The 24420-nt window shown below is 35.7% G+C and overlaps 1 protein-coding gene across 1 annotated transcript; it reads left to right on the top strand.

Moving 5' to 3' along the window:
• The first annotated feature begins 6496 nt into the window (after positions 1-6496).
• Positions 6497-23887, top strand: slc2a1b (solute carrier family 2 member 1b). Its single transcript, XM_051896698.1, has 10 exons — positions 6497-6857; positions 15159-15254; positions 18347-18507; positions 18660-18900; positions 19008-19170; positions 19260-19447; positions 19542-19646; positions 20802-20903; positions 21041-21244; positions 21338-23887. The coding sequence occupies exons 1-10, from the start codon at positions 6843-6845 to the stop codon at positions 21533-21535; spliced, it is 1473 nt and encodes a 490-aa protein (XP_051752658.1). The 5' UTR covers positions 6497-6842; the 3' UTR covers positions 21536-23887.
• Positions 23888-24420: the final 533 nt, after the last annotated feature.

Below are 24420 nucleotides of genomic sequence, written 5' to 3'. Positions count from 1 at the left end.
TTACAACTTAAATAAACAGACATTAAGAATTTTTATGGTTTAATAACATGTACATTTAGAGGGTAAAATATTGCTACTACTTCACTTTTTGGTAAAACATTGCATGCATATATGTAGCATGCATATTGGTGTAGTCTAATATCTAATTTAGGGCCAGATTTACTAAATGGGGCGAATTAACTCGAGAGCGCAATTCCACAAATGCGCCGATGGCAGTGGCAAGTTCTGCGCGTGATCTACTGCTGACGCTCAAATTAAAGAACACAGACGCAGTCAAATCATTTACATAATGACCAACGCAATCTACCAAGAACAGTGCAAATTAACGTTGGGACGCAAATAAGCAGAGCTGATGCTCATCGGGTGTGGGTCGACACAGGCGCAGCTTGTTACATGTAGGCCTAATCTGACAAACACATACACAAATATATATATATATATATATATATATATATATATATAGGCCTATATATATGCAGATTTTACGCATATGCTTTTCTCAGGAAACTAAATAATAAGTAAAGTAAAAATAACATGGCTTGGCAAACAATATTTTCGGCTAACCTCTTCCTCTGGCATTCCAAAGAAATTAATAGGAGTGGAAAATATTTTCTCCCTTCTACCACGCGCTCTCTGTTCTCTGCAGTGTCTCCTCCAGCAGCAACAATTGCAGCCATGTCGCACAATGGGTTAAGACATGCTTTTTTGGGCATTAAATAATGGCGCAAATACCAGTAAATTGACTAGCGCAAACATCACGTTTGATCTTACATTGCGAGATTCATTTAAATACTCTCGTCCCATAAATTTTGTGTCTGAAAGGGAAACTCTTACAAATGCACATGGAATAAGGTCAGCCGCAAAAACAACTCAGTCCACGCCTTTTCAGCGCTAATTTTGCACTGCGTGTCCTTAGTAAATCCCGACAGTAGTTTTTTTAACGCCAAAAGAGGGTTTGCGCTGGCGCAAGCTGTTAGTAAATCTAGCCCTTAATGTAAAAAGAAAAAAAAAGCATTTGTTAGGTTTTTAGCTGTTCTTTCATTGTCTTTTTAAAAGTCTGTATAAATATGCTGAGTTAAATTAAACAATGCCCCGCAGTGGCCTTATTAACAAACCCATAAGACATGGCATGCCTTCTCCAATTGGCCTAAATAGGGGCAGTGACTCAGCGGGGTGAAACTGGCAGACAGGGCACTGGGTGTTTCAGTGCTGTTGTAGCAGGCTTGTCAGTTCTGTAACCAGTGTATCAGATTTCACTGCTATGAAAGCCCTTGCCTCAACTGCCCAGTGTTAAAATGTCATAGGTAGAGTGAAGTTTAGATTACCGGTAAGAACATGCATATGCAAGGCCAAAGCATGAGCTGGCCAGGGCTGTGGCTGGATTCACTCCCAGTGATTCAAATGACACACAGACTTACTGACCAGGCTATACATCTACTCTGTGCATAGCGGTCAAGGATGCCAGCTAACTGGGTATCAGTTTGGACAGCTCAGATACACTCTTAAAAACAAAGGTTCTTTTTTGGCATCAATGAAGAACTTTTAACATCCAACCTTTACATTCCACAAAAGGTTCTTTATAGTGGAAAAGGGTTCTTTAGATTATTAAAATGTTCTTCACACTATAAGAAAAAAGGTGCTTTAAAAACTATTTATTCAAAGGTTCTTTGGGGAGCCAAAAATGGTTCTATGGCATCCCTTTTGCAACCTTTATTTTTAAGAGTGTATATAGATGAAAGGTCAGTTTGTTGCCTTGAGTGCCCAGATTTTCTGGCATGATGCTATGCTAATTCAGCTATGCGACCTTTTGGCCTCGGCTATGCTTTGTTTTTGGTTCTAAATAAGGCTGCTTCTCAAATCAAAATGGATGTGTACTATATGCCCATATCAAATCCATCTCCACCTCTGAAGTGTTTTTTTTTTTTTTTTTTTGCAATGAAATCCTACTGCTAGAAGTGACTGAAAATGGGAGTAAAGGTTCCCAGACTTGCTAAACTTGGAAAATGCATTTAATCCACCTGTAATGATTATTCTTGAAAGAACTTGTCTTTAGGGAAGGGCATTCCTACTTATTTTCTGATCTCATACCAACTAATATCCTTCAACAATTATAAAACATCAGTCCATTTAGCAAATTCAAAATCAGACATTAAACATTAAATCAAACACCACATAAAAAAAAAAGTTCTATAAATACAATTGTTGCATTTATTTTAGTCACTATTTTAGGTTTACCAGTTAACAGCCCAATAGAGTTGTTTTTCCACACAAATCTTGTAGTTTCTAAAGACATGGAATACAGTGCGTAACTAGTATGAACTACTTTTTTATTTTTAACAGCCATGGTCTTTATTTACTTTGATTATATTAAAAAAAATGGGCAGTAATTTTTTTTTTTTTTTTAAGAAAGTTGACATTAGGGTGAGTAAATAATATAATCCTTTCTGATTTTAAAGTGACTTTAGCACTTTGTTTCTAACACTTACCAGAACCATTTCTTGGATGGTAACACCAGATTGCTAACTAAACTGCGTATTTGCTTTTCTGGGCCTCTTAACAATGATTGGGGTAAAAGGTCGGGCGAGGAGCACCCTTTCACACAGTTATACATGGATCATCCTGTTTTAACATTTGAGTTTCTGCATAGCAATTCTTGCATAGCCATGATAACGTTCATATAGGTTCAGCATTAAAATATTATATATTTTTTTCAAAAGTAATGACTCATACACAGATTAGCTATCGAATAAATATTACTTTGGCTGATGTGTGCACTTTTTCATCTTAATTCATCTAATTTTATCGTAAATTACTAAATGCCCTCTCATGGATAAGTGAATAAGGCCTTTTGACATTGTTTTATAATAAAACATCCTGAACTTAGGCCAGACTGAGGCAGTCCCAAGACTCGTGTTCTAGCACAGTTGAAGGAAAACCACCCGCTTAGATGCAAGGTGTGATTATTTGTCTGTTGTATCTCAATGTTGTTAGATACATACTGTACTATTGTCCAGTTTCCGTATTCAGAATTCAGTTTTCATAAGTCAGTCAATAAAACTCAGTTGTCAACTGCGACTTACTGAAAACATAACACTGTAGTCATCATTGTGATCCTACCAAGGTAATGGTTTGTCTGCTGCAAAAACATTTAACTTTTATTTTAAATTTATCCTTTGCAAATATGGACGAGTTAACAAAACATAAAAACAACTCCTAGCTTATTTATATTAAACACATGGCCTAGAGAAGTGTGTGTATCCATACTGAGCTTTCTCTTTCCTGGCCTGCATATCTGTAATGAAACATTTAGTTGTCAGCTGATCCACAGGTCATGTTTATTATCTAACATATGAAGTTATATCATCCTCACGAGCAGCTTATGTGTTTTGAAAACAGTCTTTGAGAACAGATTTCTGTGCCTGTTGTTTGACAAGGAGAATGAAATGTGAGGTGAGGACGAGGCTGACGTAGAATTAAATACTATTATTTACTGTAGAAGGTAAACATATAGTATTAAAATTCCCAGTAATTCACTGCTCACTCTAAACCTCCAGTTCCTCGTAGTGAATGAAGTAAAGCACATGGTTGCTGGTTAGTGCGGTTGATACGCACTATGGAATGAGTGGATAGCCGGATAAGTAGATTAGCGGAACAAAAGCGAACATTAGTTAGACCCTTACGTGCAGGAGTCCACAAAACCTGTCAAGAGAGTGTATGGCTACTTGTTTTACCTTTGACAGATTGATTAGGCTGTATGAATGAGGCCAACACACCACTGAATGCTGCCTATTAAGAGAATAACAAGCAGGAACAGATTTAAGAAGAAAAAAATATATATAAATATATATATTATATAAATTATATATTATATAAAATAAAATTTATATAATATCATATAATATTTATTTATTTATTTATATAATATTTATATATATATTTTCAATATTCTTCACACAGCCAAAGTGTCGTCATGTTATTCAAACTGCATTATTTATAATTAATTATGATAAATATTTTATAATATTTTTTAACATATTTCTTTTTACATAAAAGACAAGGGGTTCATCCTGGTGAATAACCTGGTTATTATATATATATATATATATATATAGTCAAACCAAAATTTATTCAGACACCTTGAACATTTCATTCATTAATACAGTTTCACTATAGTTTAAAAAAATGGTTATAAAATATGACAAGATCTCAGACTTAAACTGTGTCAGAAAATGTTTTATCTTAATTATGTCAGATAACAATTAAGCAAAACATGGTCAGGTCAAAGTGTCTGAATAATTTTTGGTTCCAAATTTTACTGGTAGTCCACTGTATGAAGAATTTTTGGGTATAATATTTCACAAATTATTTTATTTTGCTATCCTAACTTACATAAATGTACTATAGTGCCCTGCACCCACTAGTAAAAATATATCAAAAATATCAAAAATGTCTGAATAATTTTTGGTTTGACTGTATATATATATATATATATATATATATATATATATAATATATAATATATATATAATATATTCCACAACAGTGTACAGAATCTTATATAATACAGTTATAAATTCTCATTTGGACTGGAATTTTAGCATCTTCCTGCATTGTATTGTTTCAGTGCATGATTCACTTTTACGCTCTTATGAAGGCTTGAGGTGACGAACATCCTGGAACTGTCATGCTTATTTTATTATTTTCTTTTCTGTCTTCCAGGTTTAGAACATCCATGATTGATTGTTCAGAAATGTCTGTTTTTGTTTTCCTTAGAATATCAAACAAATTTAACAATGAGACAAAAGGTACACACTTTTAACTTATGTCAGTTTTTTCTTATTTGTGTGTAGTTTTGATTATTGTGCCAATGCAACGTTGTTTCCTGCTCTTGTAGGTTGATTATTTTGCTTTTGCGATAAGCAGATACTTCCCCACCAACTCAAACAAAACCTCTGTGTTGTAATGAATCGTTACGTATTACCCCCCTCTCATCTCTAGTTTTCCCACGAACCAAAGGGAATTGTCTGTAGGAGTGAGACACAATCGCTCTTTGAGCTTCTCTCCAAATACTTGTAAAGAGTCCTGAATGGGCATTGGTACATGCAGTTTGAGCTAACTCATGCAGCACAGTTACCTGGGCACCCGTTTCCGATCTTGGCACGATATGATGTCTTTGCATAAGTGATTCTGCCACACAAGCCTGATATTTCTGTAAGACTTTTTAAATATAATGGTTTTAAATGAAGGTGTCCAGCTCAGGAAAAACAAGTCCATATTTGTTCGTCTCCCAACGTCTTTAACTTATGATAGTGGAGTGAATCTGGTGATTAGTATTTATTTACTAACCTTTTTTTAGAATCTAATATGTAAATAAATTAAGTAAGTTTGAATAAGAGTTAAAGGGTTAGTTCATTCCAAAACGAAAATTCCTGTCATTAATTACTCACCCTCATGTCGTTCCAAACCCATAAGACTTTCGTTCATCTTCAGAACACAAATGAAGATCTTTTTGATGAATGCTGTCAGATTTCCTTCCATTGACTGCATTTGTAACTACCATTTTGATGCTTCAAAAACTTCATAAAGAGATCGGAAAAGTAAATCTGAAAGCATTCTGTCACCAAAAAGATCTTCATTTTTGTTCCGATGAGTCTTACCGGTGTGGAACAACATGAGGGTGAGTAATTAATGACAGGATTTTCATTTTGGGGTGAACTAACCCTTTAAGAAATAAAGTGTAAACTATTAAAAAAGTAATAATAGCATTTCACGAGTGTCTTTTTGCTCTCTGATTACCCAGACTTTTCTGTCGCCAGATACTTACTATTGTTTACATTAGATTTCAAAGGAATAAGACATGAAAGGTTTCTTTCTATTTTGATCATGCAAACAGTCTTTGGAAAGATTGTTTTCTCCTTACACACTTCCTTAAACACCCCTTCAAGAATTTTTTTTTTTTTTTTTTAAGGATCAGAAATTCACTGTCATGCACTTTCCAGTATATTTCTATGCACCTCTCACAAATAAACTGTTCAAGAACGTTTATTTTGCTGTGTATTTGCGAAATATTCTTATTATGCCACATAATTATTTTGTTATTAAGAAAAGAAACACAACCATAATGAAAGAATCTTTTGAAACTGTGCGCTTTAGTGAATATTGATGGAGTTTGTATTAAGAGTTTTGAAAATGTGATACTTGTTTGTAAAAATAGTATAAAAAATTTAATATTATTTTAGCAGAATCATTTGACTACATTTCTCCAAACACATGCTAACTCATCACCGTCTAGCCACAGAAGTGTACCATGGATAGTCTTATCAAATAATACTTTGACTCAGTCTTTCAAGATTGATTCATGTGATGTGAGGTTTTGCACGCTCTTTTGCGCTTTCATTACACTCTGTGTATCGTCATTCGGATTAGCCAATCAGAGAGCACATTCCCAGTCCAGCCCTGGTCCTGCCCATCTCACTCCCTACAGTGTTGCGTCATACATATTAACCCGGCGAACCCGGACAGCATCTCACACTTACCGGGTCGAGCCGATAACTTGAGAAGAAATAGACCAGATAAGAAAAAAGAGAAGAAACAAATTTATTGTCAGGAATTTGTCAGAATTCAGCAAGAAGTTCGTGAGAGGCATCTGAAGGCATTTACTCGGTCTCCATCTGAAGTTACATCATACTTGTAGAAGCTGTATTTATTTATTTATTTATACTTTTTATTGTTCAATTTATTTAACTTACAAATCGACTTCTTTGGAAAACCGAGGGAAAAGAGGCGAAGTTTCAGCTGAGTTAACTTACGTCGAAACGTCATCGAACATTTGACAAGACGTTATGGAGGGCGAAAAGGTAACTAAAAAACTCATTTTTTTCCCAGACAAATTACAAAAATAATCGAAAATAAGAGATAAAAATTAACTTAACAGTATGTGGAAAATGTTATTGGTCTGTATTGGTATTTCTGTATGCCTGGTTTGGCTAAATAGTTTTCTGAATGTCAGTCAGTTATTAGCCACATAGCCTCGCGAGCCTTCATCTCGAGCTCTAAAAAGTTGACAAACTAGTTTAGTGACATAAAACAACATAAACCCGTACCACATGTTGAGAGATGTCACATGGGTGGACGAGCTGTGATGATCTAACATCAGTGTGTTACAGTTTCCTAAAAACTGGTAGGTGTTGACCGTAGTCAAGTCAATGCCGGGAACTCGTTTGTTTAAAGAGAGGCTGTGTTTCAATACAAAAAACCGAGTATGCTGCCTACATAGACAAAATATTTGGATATCATTGGCGCGTTCGCTGGCCATGACTTTAGAGCACAGTAAGCTGCCTGTGTAGACAGCGTCTTTAATGGCGCCTGTGATGCCCAAAAATGCTGTCGTTGTAGGAAGCACACTAGGTTTTCAGACACAGCCAGAGAATCGTGGTGTACGTGCCCACTTTAATCCATCGGTGGCCACCTTTTCTTTTCTTTTCTTTTCTTTTCTTTTCTCTTTTCTTTTTTCTTTTCTTTTCTCTTTTCTTTTCTTTTCTTTTCTTTTCTGTTCTGTTCTGTTCTTTTTCTTTTCTTTTCTTTTCCAATTTAAAGTACTTTATTGGCGTGATGTGTTTAAATACAATATCGCCAAAGCATTATTACACAGAACAAATAATAACAAGAAAAGAAATATACAATATACTATTCTTTATGTATTCTTTCTTTCTTGATTGAAAAGAAAGATTTTGTTATAATGATTGTAATTATGAAAGTGTTTTGGTAATTATTAAGAGAAATTAATTACATGTCATTCATATATTTCATTCATACATTCATATATATGAACCATAACCTTGTAAATCTATAAATACAAAAGATAAAAGTGGTCATTGTGAAAATAGATAAGTACATATGACTGCGTCTTATTGACTGAATTTACCTTAAAATACCATTAAAAATCGTCAGTATGTTTTAATGGGAAAACTCCATCTCTAGGTTTTATATTTTTATTTATTTAATTTATTTTTGGCACTATTCAAATTAGTGACTAATACTTAGCTAGAGACTTGTACGTGACTAGTAGGCTGTTGTACATGGCTAACCTAACCACAGATGCATGATGCCCATGATAGATCAAGTGTCTCTGAGATTTCCTGAAATTAAGGACTTTACAAGATCTTGTTGGTTGATTTTCTTTTTTATCACAATAGACAGGTTTTTTTTTTTTAGAGCTTAAGATGAATGCTTAAGTGAAATCCAGCGGCTTTGTACTAGAAGTATTGTGGTTGATATAAGATTTGATGTCTGCAGGGGATATTTTTTTTTTATGACACTACAAGTTAAATGATCAAAATATGAGGAAAATGTTTGATATATTTTAAGGTATTTTTCTGACAAAATTATTGGGCAAAAAAGGCAAATTACAGCTACAGGTTTTATTTTACTATGCATAAAAAACAAAAATGAAAAAGCATACATTGAATACAGCATAGTCGGTTATTAATATTTCATTGGTTCTCTCTTGTTTTTGCATGTGTTCATAATTTCTTTGTATGACATTTCTTTGTATGACAACAAAACATACACACACAATTTAAACAAATAAAACAAGTGACTCCAAGCAAATCTATGTAATATGATTACAAATAATATTGAAATAAAGGGTGAAGATGCCAGTTTTCCTAGGCCGGACATCACTTTTAGCAACTACTGTATGTCTAATATTAAATACAGCTGTGTATTATGGTTTTGCTGCATTTAATCTAGTTTTTGGTTGACGTGCTGGGAACGATGGAGCTGTCCCTAGAGAGAGGAGAGCCGCAGCTGGCTTCTAGCTAGGGAACACTCGACATAACCCTGTGAGAGAGAGGTCGTGTTCTTGACCCGTTCCCAGCACACTGCCTAGTGTTTTGGCTGTGTTCTACAACACTCTTAATTCATTGCACACGGTCGTGTGCCTCTAATACCAGAGAAATGTGCACACTCATTATTGGTTGTTAAGAGGACCCTCGTGCTTGGGTTTTTCATACCAAACCAGCTTCTGATATCAAACAACATGTGTGTGAGTAGACGGTTAGTTAGACGGTCTTTTGTGGCTGTCCAAACGAGTTCGACCACATGAGCGTTTCCACTACAAAATCAATCCAAAAGCAAAGCAGTCGAAAGTGGACAAGCTCAAAATGTTTTAGACCCCATTTACACCTGTATTTAGCGCCGTCCGCTTGTGATCCTATCAACCAAGATGCACCTTAATACCAGGTGTAAAGTAAACAGGGCCTTAGGTATTATTCCTGACCATAAAACATGCTCAGTACATTTATCAGCGTGTATTGTATGAATAGACAGCAGTGCCACACCTGTCACTTACCTGTCAGGTTTTAGTATTTGCGTAGGAGGACAACCTTGTCATTGTCATTGTCTCTTTCTCACTTTTTTTCTTTTCTCCTGATCTTTCCAAATACCTTGGTTGTGCTTAAAACCGAAAGAAGCTACCCAGTTAGTGAGCATTTTTGTTTTTTATGAAGGTACCTACTAAAGGAAATTAGTTTCGTACAGACTTCCAAAGAACCATTATATCATGTCTAATGATCTACAATGAATTCTATTGCTTTAGGCATAACTAAGCAAATATTTATTGTCTACAAAGATTATTTCCAGGTAGAGATGGAAAAATAAAATGAAAAACTGAGAGTTATTAATTAATTTGGTTCTTTTAACTGTTCCTTCCAGCAACCGCCAAACCACACGCATAAGATTTTGGGATTATTATCGGCTGTTAAGGATAAAACAAACCAGATAAAGTTTTTTGAGTTAGATATTCATTTGAGAAATGTCTGAATGTCTTCTTACCATTGTATACTTGCTATGAAGGCTGCATTTTTTTAAATTCTGTCTAATCAGTTCAAACTGTTGAAAAATTACAACTGAGCACCAGGACGGCTGCAAAATCAGGTAATTGGGGGCAGGTATACAGTTGACCTGTACTTCATCAAGTGGAACTAACAAGCTATTAGTGAAAATCTCGATTTTCAAAGAGACATTTGGGGAATTTGATTAAGGATTAAACCTAAAGCAAACTGTCAGGGGACTTAATTCTATTTTGCTTTCTCAAGTCACGCTGCCTTTTTCTTTTACACCCTGCATGACTGCGTCTCGCGTATGTACTTCCCTGTTACTGTCATTTCAGCCTAATGGGCACTAATAAAGGGATTTCTAAGGGATTATGGAACGATAGAATTCCAAGTGCCATTGAGGTAATTTATTTCCATGAAAAATCAAGGGGCGAATCAGTGCTGAGCTGTAATTGTTAATGCGAGACGTTTGAAAGGGAGGGCAGAGTTTTTGCTTGAGATCATTTACTGAAGGTTACATAATATTGTTTGGAATACAGCAGTGTTAAATCCTAGCAGAGCTGTGTTCCAGTGAAGAAGGATCGTTTTTGTAGTGTGTTAAAAATTCAGTGGAATTGTGAGTGGCTTAAACCATGTCATTAAGGGGAGTGTCTCCCAGACTTTACAGAACTAGAAACTGGCAGATAGATGCTGCTTGAAAAGGAGGACATGCCAGTCAGAGCATCACGCTCCAAGAGAGAGAGTGAAAGAGGTAGAAAGAGGTCTTTGTTTTTGTTGGAGAGTAAGCTCTTCTCCTTGAGTATGAACCAGACAGCTTCTCTTCCTCATATTGCAGGCCTATATTCATCATTCATCGGCTCCAAAAAGTATTTAGACACTTAACCCAATTAAAATGTCTTAATGTCATTGTATTAGATAACAGAATGTCAAACCTAAGTGGGATCTACAAAGAAATGCTGCATCTATCAGATCTAACCTTCCTTTGAGACATTTTTGCAATTACTTTTAACCAGCTAGTGATTTTAGCGATAAGCCAGTTCCCCTTAAGTTAACACAAGTCATCAAGTTTGGCAACCAGAAAGTTTACTTTTATTTTGAACAGTATATTTCCTTGAAGTTGTGATAGGAATCATGGTATTGAGCTTGTTTCTTGCGAACTGAGATTGGAAGAACAAATAAAGCATTTTAGTTTCATTTACAAATTCTTGATGTTCGTTGAATTGGAGTGTATCAAATAAGTAATATTCTCACTGGCTATAAATGCATTTCTGGCAAAATGCCATGCTGTGCCCTGTTTAGTGTACTTTCTAAGAACAGGTTTGTTCAAAATCATTCTCACTGCAGTTTTCTGAGTACGTACGTCATTGTGTTCTCTTTCCGATGAGACAGTATTTCAGTATGTCACAGTGCTCTTTTTATCATATTGAATGAAATATGATTTTTTTGGTTGCACTTTATTTTAAGGTGACGTAGTTACATTGTACTTACTCAAATAAGTACTGAGTAATATTAATTAACTACATGTACTTACTATAGAGTTAGGGTTTGGTTTAGGGTTAGTTATTACTATAGTAAGTACATGTAGTAAAGTGTCATCACTAAAATAAAGTGTTACCTTGCACCTTTAGATTTAATCACCACTGAGTAAAAAGTACTACAAGATAAGTTTTTGTTTGTTTAACTAAGGATGCAGATCATCACACCATTGGTTTTTATTAAAGTTACTGAGGCTGTAATGTAAGTAAACTTTCAGTAGCATTGCTGTTGTTAAGGTGATAATCTTTAGTTTAATTGTTATTGCACCAAGTTTTATGATGTGTATTGCCCCTGAGTGACTGATGATACAGACATGCATATAGACACACAGACTGGGAATGGGTAGGAATGGGATTTTGTTGTGTTTTTCTAAGGTTTTTTTAATCAAGAGTTTCAATATATATAAAATACCTGCATACAAAAATAAGGAAGTTCCATTCTGTTTCTGTTGCTTCTCTCTCTCTCTCTCTTCTCTCTCTCTCTCTCTCTCTCATTCTGTCTCTCACTCACTCACACACAAACACTTAAAAATCACAATTTTTGAATTCAAACACATTAATGAATCAACATATATATATTTAGCAGAAAAATAAATTTGATGACCGATGAACAGAAGATGACACATTTCAAATTGTGTTCTTCTGAGGGGAACCAATCATTCCTGTTATGAAAGCTATGTTTAGAAAAATGATTGAATAAGTATTTTCTTATAAAATAAATATTTTTTCCCCATAAAATTACGTCATAGTCCAGAATCTAAGGCTTTCAATGTCTTAAGCAATGTAAAAATCAGCTCAAGTTTGTTACGTAACTTTGAGGGCTCCAAAATCGAGAAGAAGAAAAGAGCCTCTGAGCTTTGCCTTGAATAGTGAGGTTTATTTGCATGCTAGTTTGGTTGCTTCAACAGAGCTGGCCTCCAGTTGCCTGTATTACTGGGGCATTTGTGTTTGCATTTTTTTTTTTTTTTTTACATGAAGTCATCAAGTTGTTTTGCCTCTGCTGTGGATGTAATGATGACATTTAGAAAAGTCCTTTTTATTCTTATCATTCAAACTGCTAAAAAAAGTAATCCTAAATGTAAACCGGTACGCTGACACAATGAAATGAGCACTGAGCCAAAATATGTGTCCAAGTCAACTGTCAGTGTGTGATATCAGCTGAAGGGCGTGACTGTTTACGGTGTGAGCAGCGTGGATTCAGAATGACGAAGCTAAAAAAAAATTTATGTAACCATTAAGAAATTGTCCGAACCCCAACACACACACACACGAAATTTCATGGAGAGGGCCAGGCCAACTTTATATATCTGTTTGATCTGTGTTAATGTAGTTACGGGTATGCATTGTGTGTAACTAGGCATGTCTGTGTGGTAATATAGGGTAAAGACAGGAATCTGAAGAGGAATGTTTCATAGCCAAACCTACGCCCTCCCCTTGAGTAAGACTTGAGTCAAATCTTCCATATTAAGAAGGTTCAAATTTCTTAAAGAGATACAGGCCCACTGCCATGTCTGTTCTGAGCCGTGTTTGCTATCAGCATTAATGTTTCAGCAGCAGGAAGGATGTAGTTAACTTTTTCGGGAAGTCAGCTGAGCCAAGGCTTCGGTTTATTGCCTTTTCATCTTTGTTTTTGTGTGCGAGTTTGACTGCACAATATTAGGTTTTAAACTACCAAATGAATATTTAAGCGCCTCCTAGAGGTTTTGTGTTTGTGTTGTGTGTTTGGTTTCCTGTTTCAGGGCTGGTTAAACAACATAGTCTTGAACTCAATGAACTGCAGCTTCTACACCAACATGAAGCGAAGGTGTGTCTACTTCCCGCCCCTTTTAAGCTCTTGCGCAGAAGAGTGTACGCGTGTGTGTGCAAATGAAAGGAGTGCACATATCCAAAACTGGTATCTTTCTCATCGCTGACTGTATGTTTATAAAAGAGGAATGCAAGCTCTGAAAAATGTTCAGAATGGAGATCTGTTTACAGTTTCAGCAAGCATGCTAAATTCAAAACAGCTTGGCATTTAAAGCTACTTTTTAGAGTTAGCTTATAGAGTGAATCAACAAGACCTTTTTCAGAATGAAGACAACTCTTAATTCTTTTGTGTGTTGATTCCCCAAAAGGAATAAGCATAGAAATAAGCTGGAATAAGCTGTCCCTGACAAATTTTGAGTAAACTTTATTTTAACGAGTGCTTGCTGTTCTGTGTGATTTATGAATGTACCAGACAGTGATGCAATGGCACTATTTGGGCTTAAGTTCGTCATCAGATATTCATATTTGTGAAGCTGTCAAAAGCTTGACGTATGCGTCAAGTGGCTCTTTAAACAGTGAACTAAACAATGAGCTTCAGCTAAGCTAAACCGGTTTTAAAGCTGCCTGTCTTGTGGATGGGTAACCATGTGAAAGAAAATGTCCATCCCAGATCCTCTGTGTAAATAATAATCCATTCCAGTGAGTTCTGAAATAACAGGAACCCAAACAATGATGATGCTGCCTTCACTGGAGAAGAGGGTTTACACAAACCCGTTCTTTATAGGTGCTGATTAAATCACTAGAAATCTTCCCTAAGTCATCCATTAGACTTGCATCATAATCTTTCACAAGTTTAGGTTCAGCCACTAGATGAATGGTTTCTTTCAGGTCAAGAGGCACAGCCTCACTCTGATGTTGTTTCACCCAAAATTGGGTAGATAATGTTGTATACAAATACAGTAAGAATCTCATGAAGACTTTATTGAACATTTGGCCTCCAAAAACACAAGAAAAATGCTAGGTAATTATATTTTTATAAGAAAATAAAGGCTATTTTTTTGTACCTGAAGACATTTTGCATTGTGACATTTATTTTTGTGACAATTAATCCTCAATAATATTATTATTAATAATAATAATATCTTAAGCATTACGTTTTGTAATAAGTTTAGCAGTAACTTGTATGGTACATAAAATGTTTCATTCAATTAAATGTGAAATTCTTATTCTTCTTATTCTTATTTAACTTTTATTATTTATTATTTATACAATAAATTTATAATTCACACAATTTTATATAATATGATTTAGGAATGATTATGTAACATTGCATTACTGCAATATTAGCACAATATACTAATTGAATGAGTTTTCAGTTCCCTTTTCACCTTCAAGGCTTCATGTTTTGCAGACAGATTTCAACACATTTTGTCCAGTCAGTTTCAAACCAGACAGTCTGGAAACAAATATACTTCAGCTTTTTTTTTTTTTCTTTGGAATGAGGAAAATGCTTTATTCTCTGAGCACTTCCCTGAGAGGTATTGAAATATATCTTCCAAACCTGCAGAAAAATAAACTAAACCTTTCACGAAGTCATCTGTGTGAGTGAATACTTTCTATTGTATTGAAAGAGAAGGAAATGCTTGTCATTTTGCGCAACAATAAACTTTAATGCCCCACCAGGAAGGGGGGTGATGCTGAATATTTAAACAATAGAGTTCCTATGGGAATACTAAATACTGGAGATATAAATATGTTTGGGTTGCTCTTCTTTTTTAACAAAATATTAACTAAATGTGAAGCTGTGGTCTTTCATTTTTGAGGAAGGACAGAATTTACATGAGCTCTACAACTACCATGACAATTATCAGAATGTCAAACAATAGGTTACCACACCTCTGAGAATAGTTCTGTTTATTATAGTCAGGTCTGGCCAACCATCTGGTACCAGAGCTCTATTGGACAATGAGATGGAGTTTCAAAACAATTCATTGTGTAGCAAAAATGACTCACTATTTTTTTTTTATTCTTCCCTCAACAGCAACTGACCTGGCCGCTGATGCTGGCTGTAGGGACTGCTGTGATTGGCTCTCTTCAGTTCGGCTACAACACTGGTGTAATCAATGCCCCGCAAAATGTGAGTGGCGAGTACATACTCACACATACACAAAGACTGAGTGACAAATTCCTTACTGTTCACCCCAACATCCCAGGTGTGTCCTTGGACTTTGACTTTATCGGAATGCTGCCCCCTCACTTATTTATTATGTACTGCTGCAGCTGTCTCCAAATCCCTGTCTGTCAGTAGACGCACACACGTACACACTCAAACCAATGTCACCCAAATGCTGCCTGATCAACCTGGAGTTACTCTATACAGCTCCTCAGGGACATTTTGCCTTTTATCTACATATTATAAGTCAATTTGCATTTGTAAAATGATAAGTAACTAACTGCAGGTCAGATGTATATTAAATATATTCTCTGTTCTGGTACAGGGTGAAGGTCATCTCACACATAGCACAGCTTGTTCAGACATGCATGTTGAACTAGGGGCCAGGCTTTGCTTATGTGAATGGAGCTTTTCTAGCTTTTAGACACTATATGCAGTGTAGAGATTCTATATTCTCACTCCACTATACTCACTCCTCTTCCTGTCTAGAGAAACCAGAGCAGAATTTGATTTATTTGCAACTACCGTTCAAAAGTTTGGGATTGGTAAGATTTAATGTTTTTGAAAGATTGTTTCTCATGCTCAGCAAGCATGCATTGATTTGATTAAAAACACATTAAAAACAGCTATATTATGAATTATTATTTACAATTCAATTTAAAAGAACTGTTTTCTATTTTAAATTATTTAAAATGTTATTTATTACTGGGATGCAAAGCTGAATTTTCAGCATCATTACTCCAGTCTTCAGTGTCACATGACCTACAGAAATCATTCTAATATGCTGATTTGCTGCTCAAGAAACATTTCTTATATTTTTTACAGCTGAAAACAGTTGTGCTGCATAATATTCAATATCAATATCGTATTGGTTTTCAGCTAGTATTAGCATTTTTTTAGCATATGTGTCGGCTGATAGATATTTAATTATGCATGCTCATTTTCTCTATTTTTTGTGGAAGCTTGTTTCCATCACTGAATAAAAAATAAAAAAGGTAATTGCGACTTTTTATCTAACAATTCTGACTTTTTTTCTCGCAATTGAAAGTTTACATTTCACAATTCTGATTTTTTTCTCAGAATTGCATGATATAAAGTTGCAATTGCGCGTTATAAAGTCAGAATTGTGTGATATAAACTCGAGAGATTGCGAGATATGGACTCAATTGTGAGATATAACACAATTGCGACTTTATATTACAATTCTGACTTTATAACTCGTAATTGTGACTTTATATCTTGCAATTCTGAGAAAAAAGTCAGAATTGCGAGATGTAAACTTGCAATTGCGAGAAAAAAAGTCAGAATTGCGAGATGAAAAGTTGCAATTATCCTTTTTTTTATTCCGTGGAGGAAACAAGGTTCCATCATTTTTACATTTAGATTGCCGTCTTACGCTCACTTAAAGTTTATCTTTAAAACGCTAATAATTTAATAACGCTGAAAAACCTAGTCTTTAGCAAGTCTCATAGTGGACATATTTTTCATAATATTATTCATTATAATGTGGTGATGCATAAATTCACTTGTAGCATTTAATTTGACTTTTTAGTGTTTTGATTTTTTTATGAATTTAGACAAAATAGAATACAATTTTAACATTGGCCATTTATCTGCCTATTGTTATCGGCCACAATTTTATCATAGGTGCATCCAGAGTTTTAACTACTGAAATACCAATAGACTCTGTACACACTGGCCTCTGGCCTCTGGTGTGTTTGCTTTCAATGTTTGTGTTGCTGTTGGTTGTAACAATAGTTTTAATATGAGATAGGGCTGTGGTGAGGCCATAATAGGACTAACGTGTGTGGGTGTGGGTCTGACGCAGACCCTCTCTATAAATAATCACTTTGATAAGATTCCCTCAAGGGTTTCTTGTCAACAGACCTCCCTTACTGAGACTGCACAAATCACAAAAACTATATTGTTATAATGCACTATCTAGCCTGAAACTCCTCTATAAATGGACTGTATTATTTGTGGCCAGGTTGATCTTTGCTACACTGTACAATGCAGAAGTTTATTCAGATAATGAACCATTAAAGGAGTAGTCAACCTGATTAAATAAAAAAATGTCATCATTTACTCACCCTCATGTTTTTCCAAACCCATTTGACTTTCTTTTTTTCATACAATGTCAGTGGATGGAGACTGGGGACAGCTGTGGTTATCTTTTACTTTTACTAAACATATTTGGGGGGTTATTTTATAAGCAATTTAGCTCCTCAGATGCAAAAAAGATTACATTTAGCATACCAGTCAACTTGCACGGTGAATAAGTGAATATAACCAATAACTAGCAGCTCACAGTGGTTCTATTAAAACACCACAGCGTTGTGTAACAGGTTTGTATAATGAGGGTTCAAGCCCTGAGGCACATGACTTTAACCATGCCTGATATTTAGGTGATGCTGATGCACTGAGGTGCTTTCTGCATGCCTAAAGTGTCAGACAGCTGACGGTGAGAGACGAGAGACAGGAAGTGGTTGCAGGAGACTTGTTGACCTTAATACATCAACAGATCATACAGAACAAACTTTATTTTCTCCCTTTAATATGTAGCTTGCGTGTCATTGGGTGACATTCCTCTAAAAGCCACCGGTGCTTTATAAGGGTTAGCCACAGGCAGTCTGTGTTTATCAACAAACACGTGACGCAGAGATACCATAGAAACCTGACTCCCTCTGTGGGTCTTAGTTTCCATCACAAAATCATGTTACCTAATACCTAGCAAGGCAGTGTGACACCTACTGGACAGAATTGCTCATTAGAACATAAATCTCAAGCACACAAAGCAGATTGGTGATATTAGATAATGTTGATGTATTAGTCTTGGTGTCAAACAAATTTAAAAATATTTAAAGCATTATTGATTAAACATACAATTTTAATTTTGATGTTTTTATTTTTAGAAATAAACTGTGCTGAACTGCATTATCAGAATTATTACAATCAAATATAAAGGACAATGTCAGACTTTGTATGAAATATTTCTGTAAATTGCAGTGTGCTGTCTGTCACAGTTTTAATGATGATTGTCTGTATTTGCGTTTTAGATCATTGAGGCCTTCTACAATAAGACATGGAATGATCGATATGGAGAGGTCATCACTAAAACAACCATGACTACCCTGTGGTCTCTGTCTGTGGCCATCTTCTCTGTGGGCGGCATTGTTGGATCCTTCTCCGTTGGGCTGTTTGTCAACCGTTTTGGAAGGTGAAGTACTGTTGTACCCATTAATATAGTTTTAACATTAATTAAGACACTTTTACATTATTTAAGGCTTTGTTTAAAGCCTGAACTATTCAGTCCTGGTTTCTTGGTTATTGGATGATTAAATGTTTGATTTTAAAAATTTCTAATTTCAGGAGAAACTCCATGCTCATGGCTAATGTCCTGGCTTTCATCGCTGCAGCACTCATGGGCTTCTCTAAGATGGGTGCATCCTGGGAGATGCTTATTACTGGACGGTTCGTGGTGGGCCTTTACTCTGGTCTGTCCACAGGTTTTGTGCCCATGTACGTGGGTGAGGTGGCTCCCACAGCTCTCAGAGGAGCTCTTGGCACCCTTCATCAGCTGGGCATCGTTATTGGCATCCTCATGGCACAGGTACACATTTTGGACTTATCTTAATAAATCTGACATGGACATTTCTGCCGTTTCAGTTACCATTTTTATTGTTTTTCTATATTTATATTCTGTTTTGTGTATTGTAGATCTTTGGTATGGACGTTATTATGGGTAACGAAAACACGTGGCCGTTGCTCCTGGGCTTTACCTTCATCCCTGCCCTGCTGCAGTGCTGTTTACTGCCCTTCTGCCCCGAGAGCCCTCGATTTCTCCTCATCATCCGCAATGAGGAAAACAAAGCCAAATCAGGTAAGCATGGACCCACAGCACCTAAACATCCACATGTATCATTCATGTATCTTTTATTAGTGTAAACAAATGTTTTTATGTGCATTTAGTGCTTAAAAAGCTGCGCGGGACGACAGATGTGGCCGCAGACATGCAGGAGATGAAGGAGGAGAGCAGAAAGATGATGAGAGAGAAGAAAGTCACCATTCCTGAACTGTTCCGCTCTACGCTCTACCGACAGCCCATCGCTATAGCCATCATGCTGCAGCTGTCCCAGCAGCTGTCTGGTATCAATGCTGTGAGTACCTGTGTGCACATGCTTACTAGTTATATGAAGACAACCTAATCTTTATCGAAAATCAGAACTAATTGGTGTTAACGTTGTTGTGTAGGTATTCTACTACTCTACAAAGATCTTTGAGAAGGCAGGTGTGAAACAGCCGGTTTATGCCACTATCGGAGCTGGAGTCGTCAACACAGCTTTCACTGTAGTGTCGGTGAGTACCATTAGTATGCAGATGTGAGCATTATAAACACTCAGTCATAATGTTTGCCGCCATCTAATGGCGTATTAATGTAACTTTCACTCAATCCAACTTGCGCACTAATGGACCCTTTCTCAATACCAAATACAACATATTATTTATATAAAATAATATTTATTGAACAACAATATTTAACTTAACAATAGCCATTATAAATAACAATAGGAAATAAACACAATTGTACAATTCAGTCAAACCTACAAAAGCAGTGCTCTACAGGATGTCAGTTAAATATAGCCTTAATATTAAATTATTAAATTTAACATAGCCCAATTCGATTTGCTCAGAAACAAGTGACAGTTAACAGATTAATAAGACCAAATATTGCCCATTTTATGTGCCCAAAATGAATTAAATCTCATGTTTAACCACTATAAGAGACAGCGGCAAACCCCTGAAGGACTGGCCGAGATGAAGCTGTTCTCGGCGGGTACTCGAGCACTGAATGGCCTCTGACGGCCTGGAGCTCGCATCTCCGAAAACGTCGAAACAAATTGTAAAATAGGTGCTATAATTAAATATGAATCACATATTTCAGGTCTAAACAACTACATTCTCAGCTAAAAACTCTTAAAACTACATTCCGTTACAAAATAACAGTAGAATCTATAAAAATATGGTGGGTTTGCTCGTCCGCTATGACACTCGCTGTGAGAATGCTGAAAGCGGAGTGATTCAAACGGTGAAACGGTTCCCCTGATGATACTGGTAGAATATTGCATGGCTGGAAAGACCCCTCAGCCAATCAGATTTGAGAACTCGAACATATATATTCATGTATTGATTCTTTTATCTTACATAATCATATATAGTAATAATAATAAATGTTATATAAAAATATAGTAAATAAATGTTATATATAAATATAGTTTATATTATATGTATGTATATATTTTGTTGATTTAATTATATAAAATAAAATAATGAATACATGAATTATATATACTATATTTATAAAAAAAAATAAAAATAAATAAAATTTAAAAAATTTAACTAAAAACACTAACTAACTCTTGGTGCTAACTCTTTTAATTGTTATTTGAATAAATATAAAATATTATAATATAATATTACATAATATTAATATGATTTGTTAATCTTATGCAGCTGTTTGTGGTCGAGCGAGCGGGCCGCAGGTCCCTGCACCTCTTGGGACTCCTGGGAATGGCTGGATCTGCTGTATTGATGACCATTGCTCTTGCCTTGCTGGTATGCACATAATATATATTTACCTAAATGGCTAAGTGTCAGTTTTGGAGTTATTAATCATTCAGACAGTCATCCATGTGATCCGAAGGTTTACAATATATTTGATCTGACAGCTTTGTTTCCCATTTCTCTAACAGGAGAAATATGACTGGATGTCCTACATAAGCATCATAGCTATCTTTGGGTTTGTGGCCTTCTTTGAGATTGGACCCGGCCCCATCCCATGGTTCATTGTGGCTGAACTGTTCAGTCAAGGCCCAAGACCCTCGGCTTTTGCTGTAGCTGGATTCTCCAACTGGACCGCAAACTTTATTGTGGGCATGTGCTTTCAGTATGTCGAGGTAAGAGGCCGATGGGAATTATACGAAGGATACTGGCACATTTATTTCGGCTGGTTTGGCTCACTTTTTTCTCTCTTTCTTCTACTTTAACAGGAGCTCTGTGGGCCGTACGTGTTTATCATCTTCACCATATTTTTACTTGGCTTCTTCGTCTTCACCTACTTCAAAGTCCCAGAAACCAAGGGCCGGACATTCGATGAAATCTCCGCTGGTTTCCAACAGACAGCGTCAGCGGCTGAGAAGCACTCGCCCGAAGAGCTCAACAGCCTGGGGGCGGACTCTCAACTTTAAACCTCTCCTCTGACCCCGCTTTCTTCATCTGTTCACACTTCTGCACGTACCTACTGAGGAAAAGGGGTCACCAGGCTATCTATCAAACATTTCCCCTCTTCCTATGGCTGCACTCACCTCTTAGTCCCCCCGAAACTCCCAGATGAACACGAGACATGGGGTTTGAAAGGCAGGGTGTAGGAGTAGTTATCATATTCCTTTTATCAGAAAGATGATTGTTTTAAGACCTGTTCGAGTTGTCATATTTGCATTGGAGTCTTTTGGCTAGTTTGACCAGGTTTTATGTTTTTTAAATCTATTCTAACTGTTACTTCTGCTGTGCTATAAGAGAGTGAAAACTCGACTGAGGTCACCTGGTCATTCCTGACCTAACCTCTACACTGTTGACGTCAGAAATCGACAGGTCGAATGTGACTTCTGTACGGCAACTGACAATTCAATACTGTATTCCAGGTAACTGTATCTCTATTATGAAAGTTTTGTAGCTTTCGAGTTATCATCATTAGCTTAGCTGTGTTTAGAAGTTGAAACAATTTAACATGCATAAAAATGAAAAAAATTAAATAATAGGATTAAATAAAAAAATATGTATAAATGCTATATACATATATATATAGCAATTTTATATATAAAATGATATATAATTTTTTTATTTAATCCTGGAAATAAACATAACCAATATTTTAGGGTTCACTTTTAGTTAAATTTTATCTATGATTTTACCCATTGAAACACAACATGTGACATCATATATGTAAAGTTGATGTTAAAACTCTCCTGCATAGCAAGTTTTTTTTTTTTTTTTTTTTTTTACACATTACAGGGTATTTTTTCCCTATATTCATATAATTATTTCTTCTATTCTTGCTTTTAAGATGCATAACATCTTTTAAATGTATTTATATTTTTATAACAAATTCACTTGGTTTCTCCAGGAATGCAGATATAATCACACCAGGAGGAGAGAACTAGAACATTTCTTAAATTGTTTTATTATGTTACATGCCACCAAATATCACGCCTACCCAACTTTTTAATATAGGGTTGGTCACTTTGCACAATGAGATTTACTCTTTACTGAAAGTATTAGCATCAGTGCAAGCAAATGTTGATCATAAAATACAGCATATACTCCCATAAATACTGCCATATCTCACATTCATAATGTCCCAGTTCAGTCACACGGCGGTAAACGTTTAGATGGCAGTAGTTTAAAATGCGTTTTGCACAGTCGAGACACCCTCCAGCTAAGGGAGAATTGTCAAGTTGGGAAACACGGAGAGAGACCGAGACCAAAATGCACTGTGACTCGTGGCATGATTAGAGTGCACTGACAGCCTTCCTGTGCTCACTGAGCTGGGAATCACACCATTGATGATGCTGTGTAGTACAAACTGTGTCTGTTTAACATGTTTGAAAACACAGTATGCCTGGCTCCAATGTGCCTTGTCATTTTTTTAGACTTCTAGTTTTACTTTTTTTCTTTAAACCTAGGATGTTCACCCTTGATAATTCATCCATAAGTATTTGTGATTTTTACGCACATCAAATTAATGAATTTTTCACTTCGAATTTGCGTGACCATATATCTGCTGTTAAATATTGTTCCTGTTTTTAAACACTCCAGAATATGCCTGATTCTGCCTTTTACTATGTAAATTTAAATTTTAGTTTTTGCTTGTATGGGAAAAACCTACATGGGTAATAAATCATCTATATTTGTGTCTTCTTAGACATGTCAAATTCATGTAAATGAGGTTTTTTGGCTGAGTGGAGTTTGAGTGTATGCATGTGATATTTGGCCAGTTGGTCAAATGAATTTCTTTGTGTTTTAACACCAGCATCCAGAAAATATATTCACCCTCACAGCATTCCATATGGGAACATCTTGTGTGACTGTTTTTGACATTTTGCACACGAGTGTTTGTCTTTTGCATGTTCACATGAACTCTCAGAATGAGCGTCCCACTGAAATCATTGACGTGTGTTGTTTTGAATATTCAAGGAAACACATATATAGATATTAAGCCTATGGAATCTTTGGTGATTTCCAGCTGTAACTGTAAATAATGAATGTAAAATAGAGTTGGTTTATTTTATGTTTAAGACCTTGTAGTTTTAATAGCTGTACATGTAACATTTTCATTTGTCATTTTCTTCTGTTTTTATGAAGTAGAATATATTTCTTTTCTTTGATGCACTATCATGGTAGTCAGTACTGTAAGTCATTGTTAACATCTTCCCGTTTTTTTTTTTTTACCACACTGTATTTATTAGATCCACTTTATTTATTTAGTTTCGTTGCTTTCAGTTTTACTTCTGTTTTGGAAATAAAATTGTTATAAAAAAGCAGTATTGTGTTTGTGAATGAATTGAGAATCAGCGTGGGTAGTTCAGCTCAGCGGTTTCCAACGCGGCACAAAAACACACCTGATTTAACTCATCAGAAAAATCTCCAAGAACTGAAATGGTGTCTCATTTAGGAGACATATATAGTAACCACTGCTTTAGCTGATAGTATGATGTTGCTCTCCTTTTAGAGCTTCAGAAATCTAGTCCTTCAAGAAAAGCAAGCTGAACAAGTTCATTTATAAATCAGAAAAGAAAATGAATCCCGGCAGTGTAGTGGTGAAGTGTTGGCCTCTCAACAAAACATTTGTGAGGGTGTGGTGAAATTCTCTGGTCAGTCATGGATAAATGAAACTGAATTCCTCCCATTGTTTTGGATTTGTATAGATGTGTCCACACAAGGGAATGGACAGACAAAACAACTTATGTGAAATGTGGATGAAATTATTAGCATTATATACTGCTGTATGTGACTGAGGTATACTATATATATATAAATTTGTCAGATAAATACATTAACCAAGTTTAGTGTTTTG

Source organism: Ctenopharyngodon idella, chromosome 6, assembly GCF_019924925.1.
Source record: "Ctenopharyngodon idella isolate HZGC_01 chromosome 6, HZGC01, whole genome shotgun sequence".
In the NCBI taxonomy this organism is placed as follows: Eukaryota; Metazoa; Chordata; class Actinopteri; order Cypriniformes; family Xenocyprididae; genus Ctenopharyngodon; species Ctenopharyngodon idella.
The sequence above is the reverse complement of the archived record's forward strand: the minus strand, read 5'-3'. Positions and strand labels throughout refer to the sequence as shown.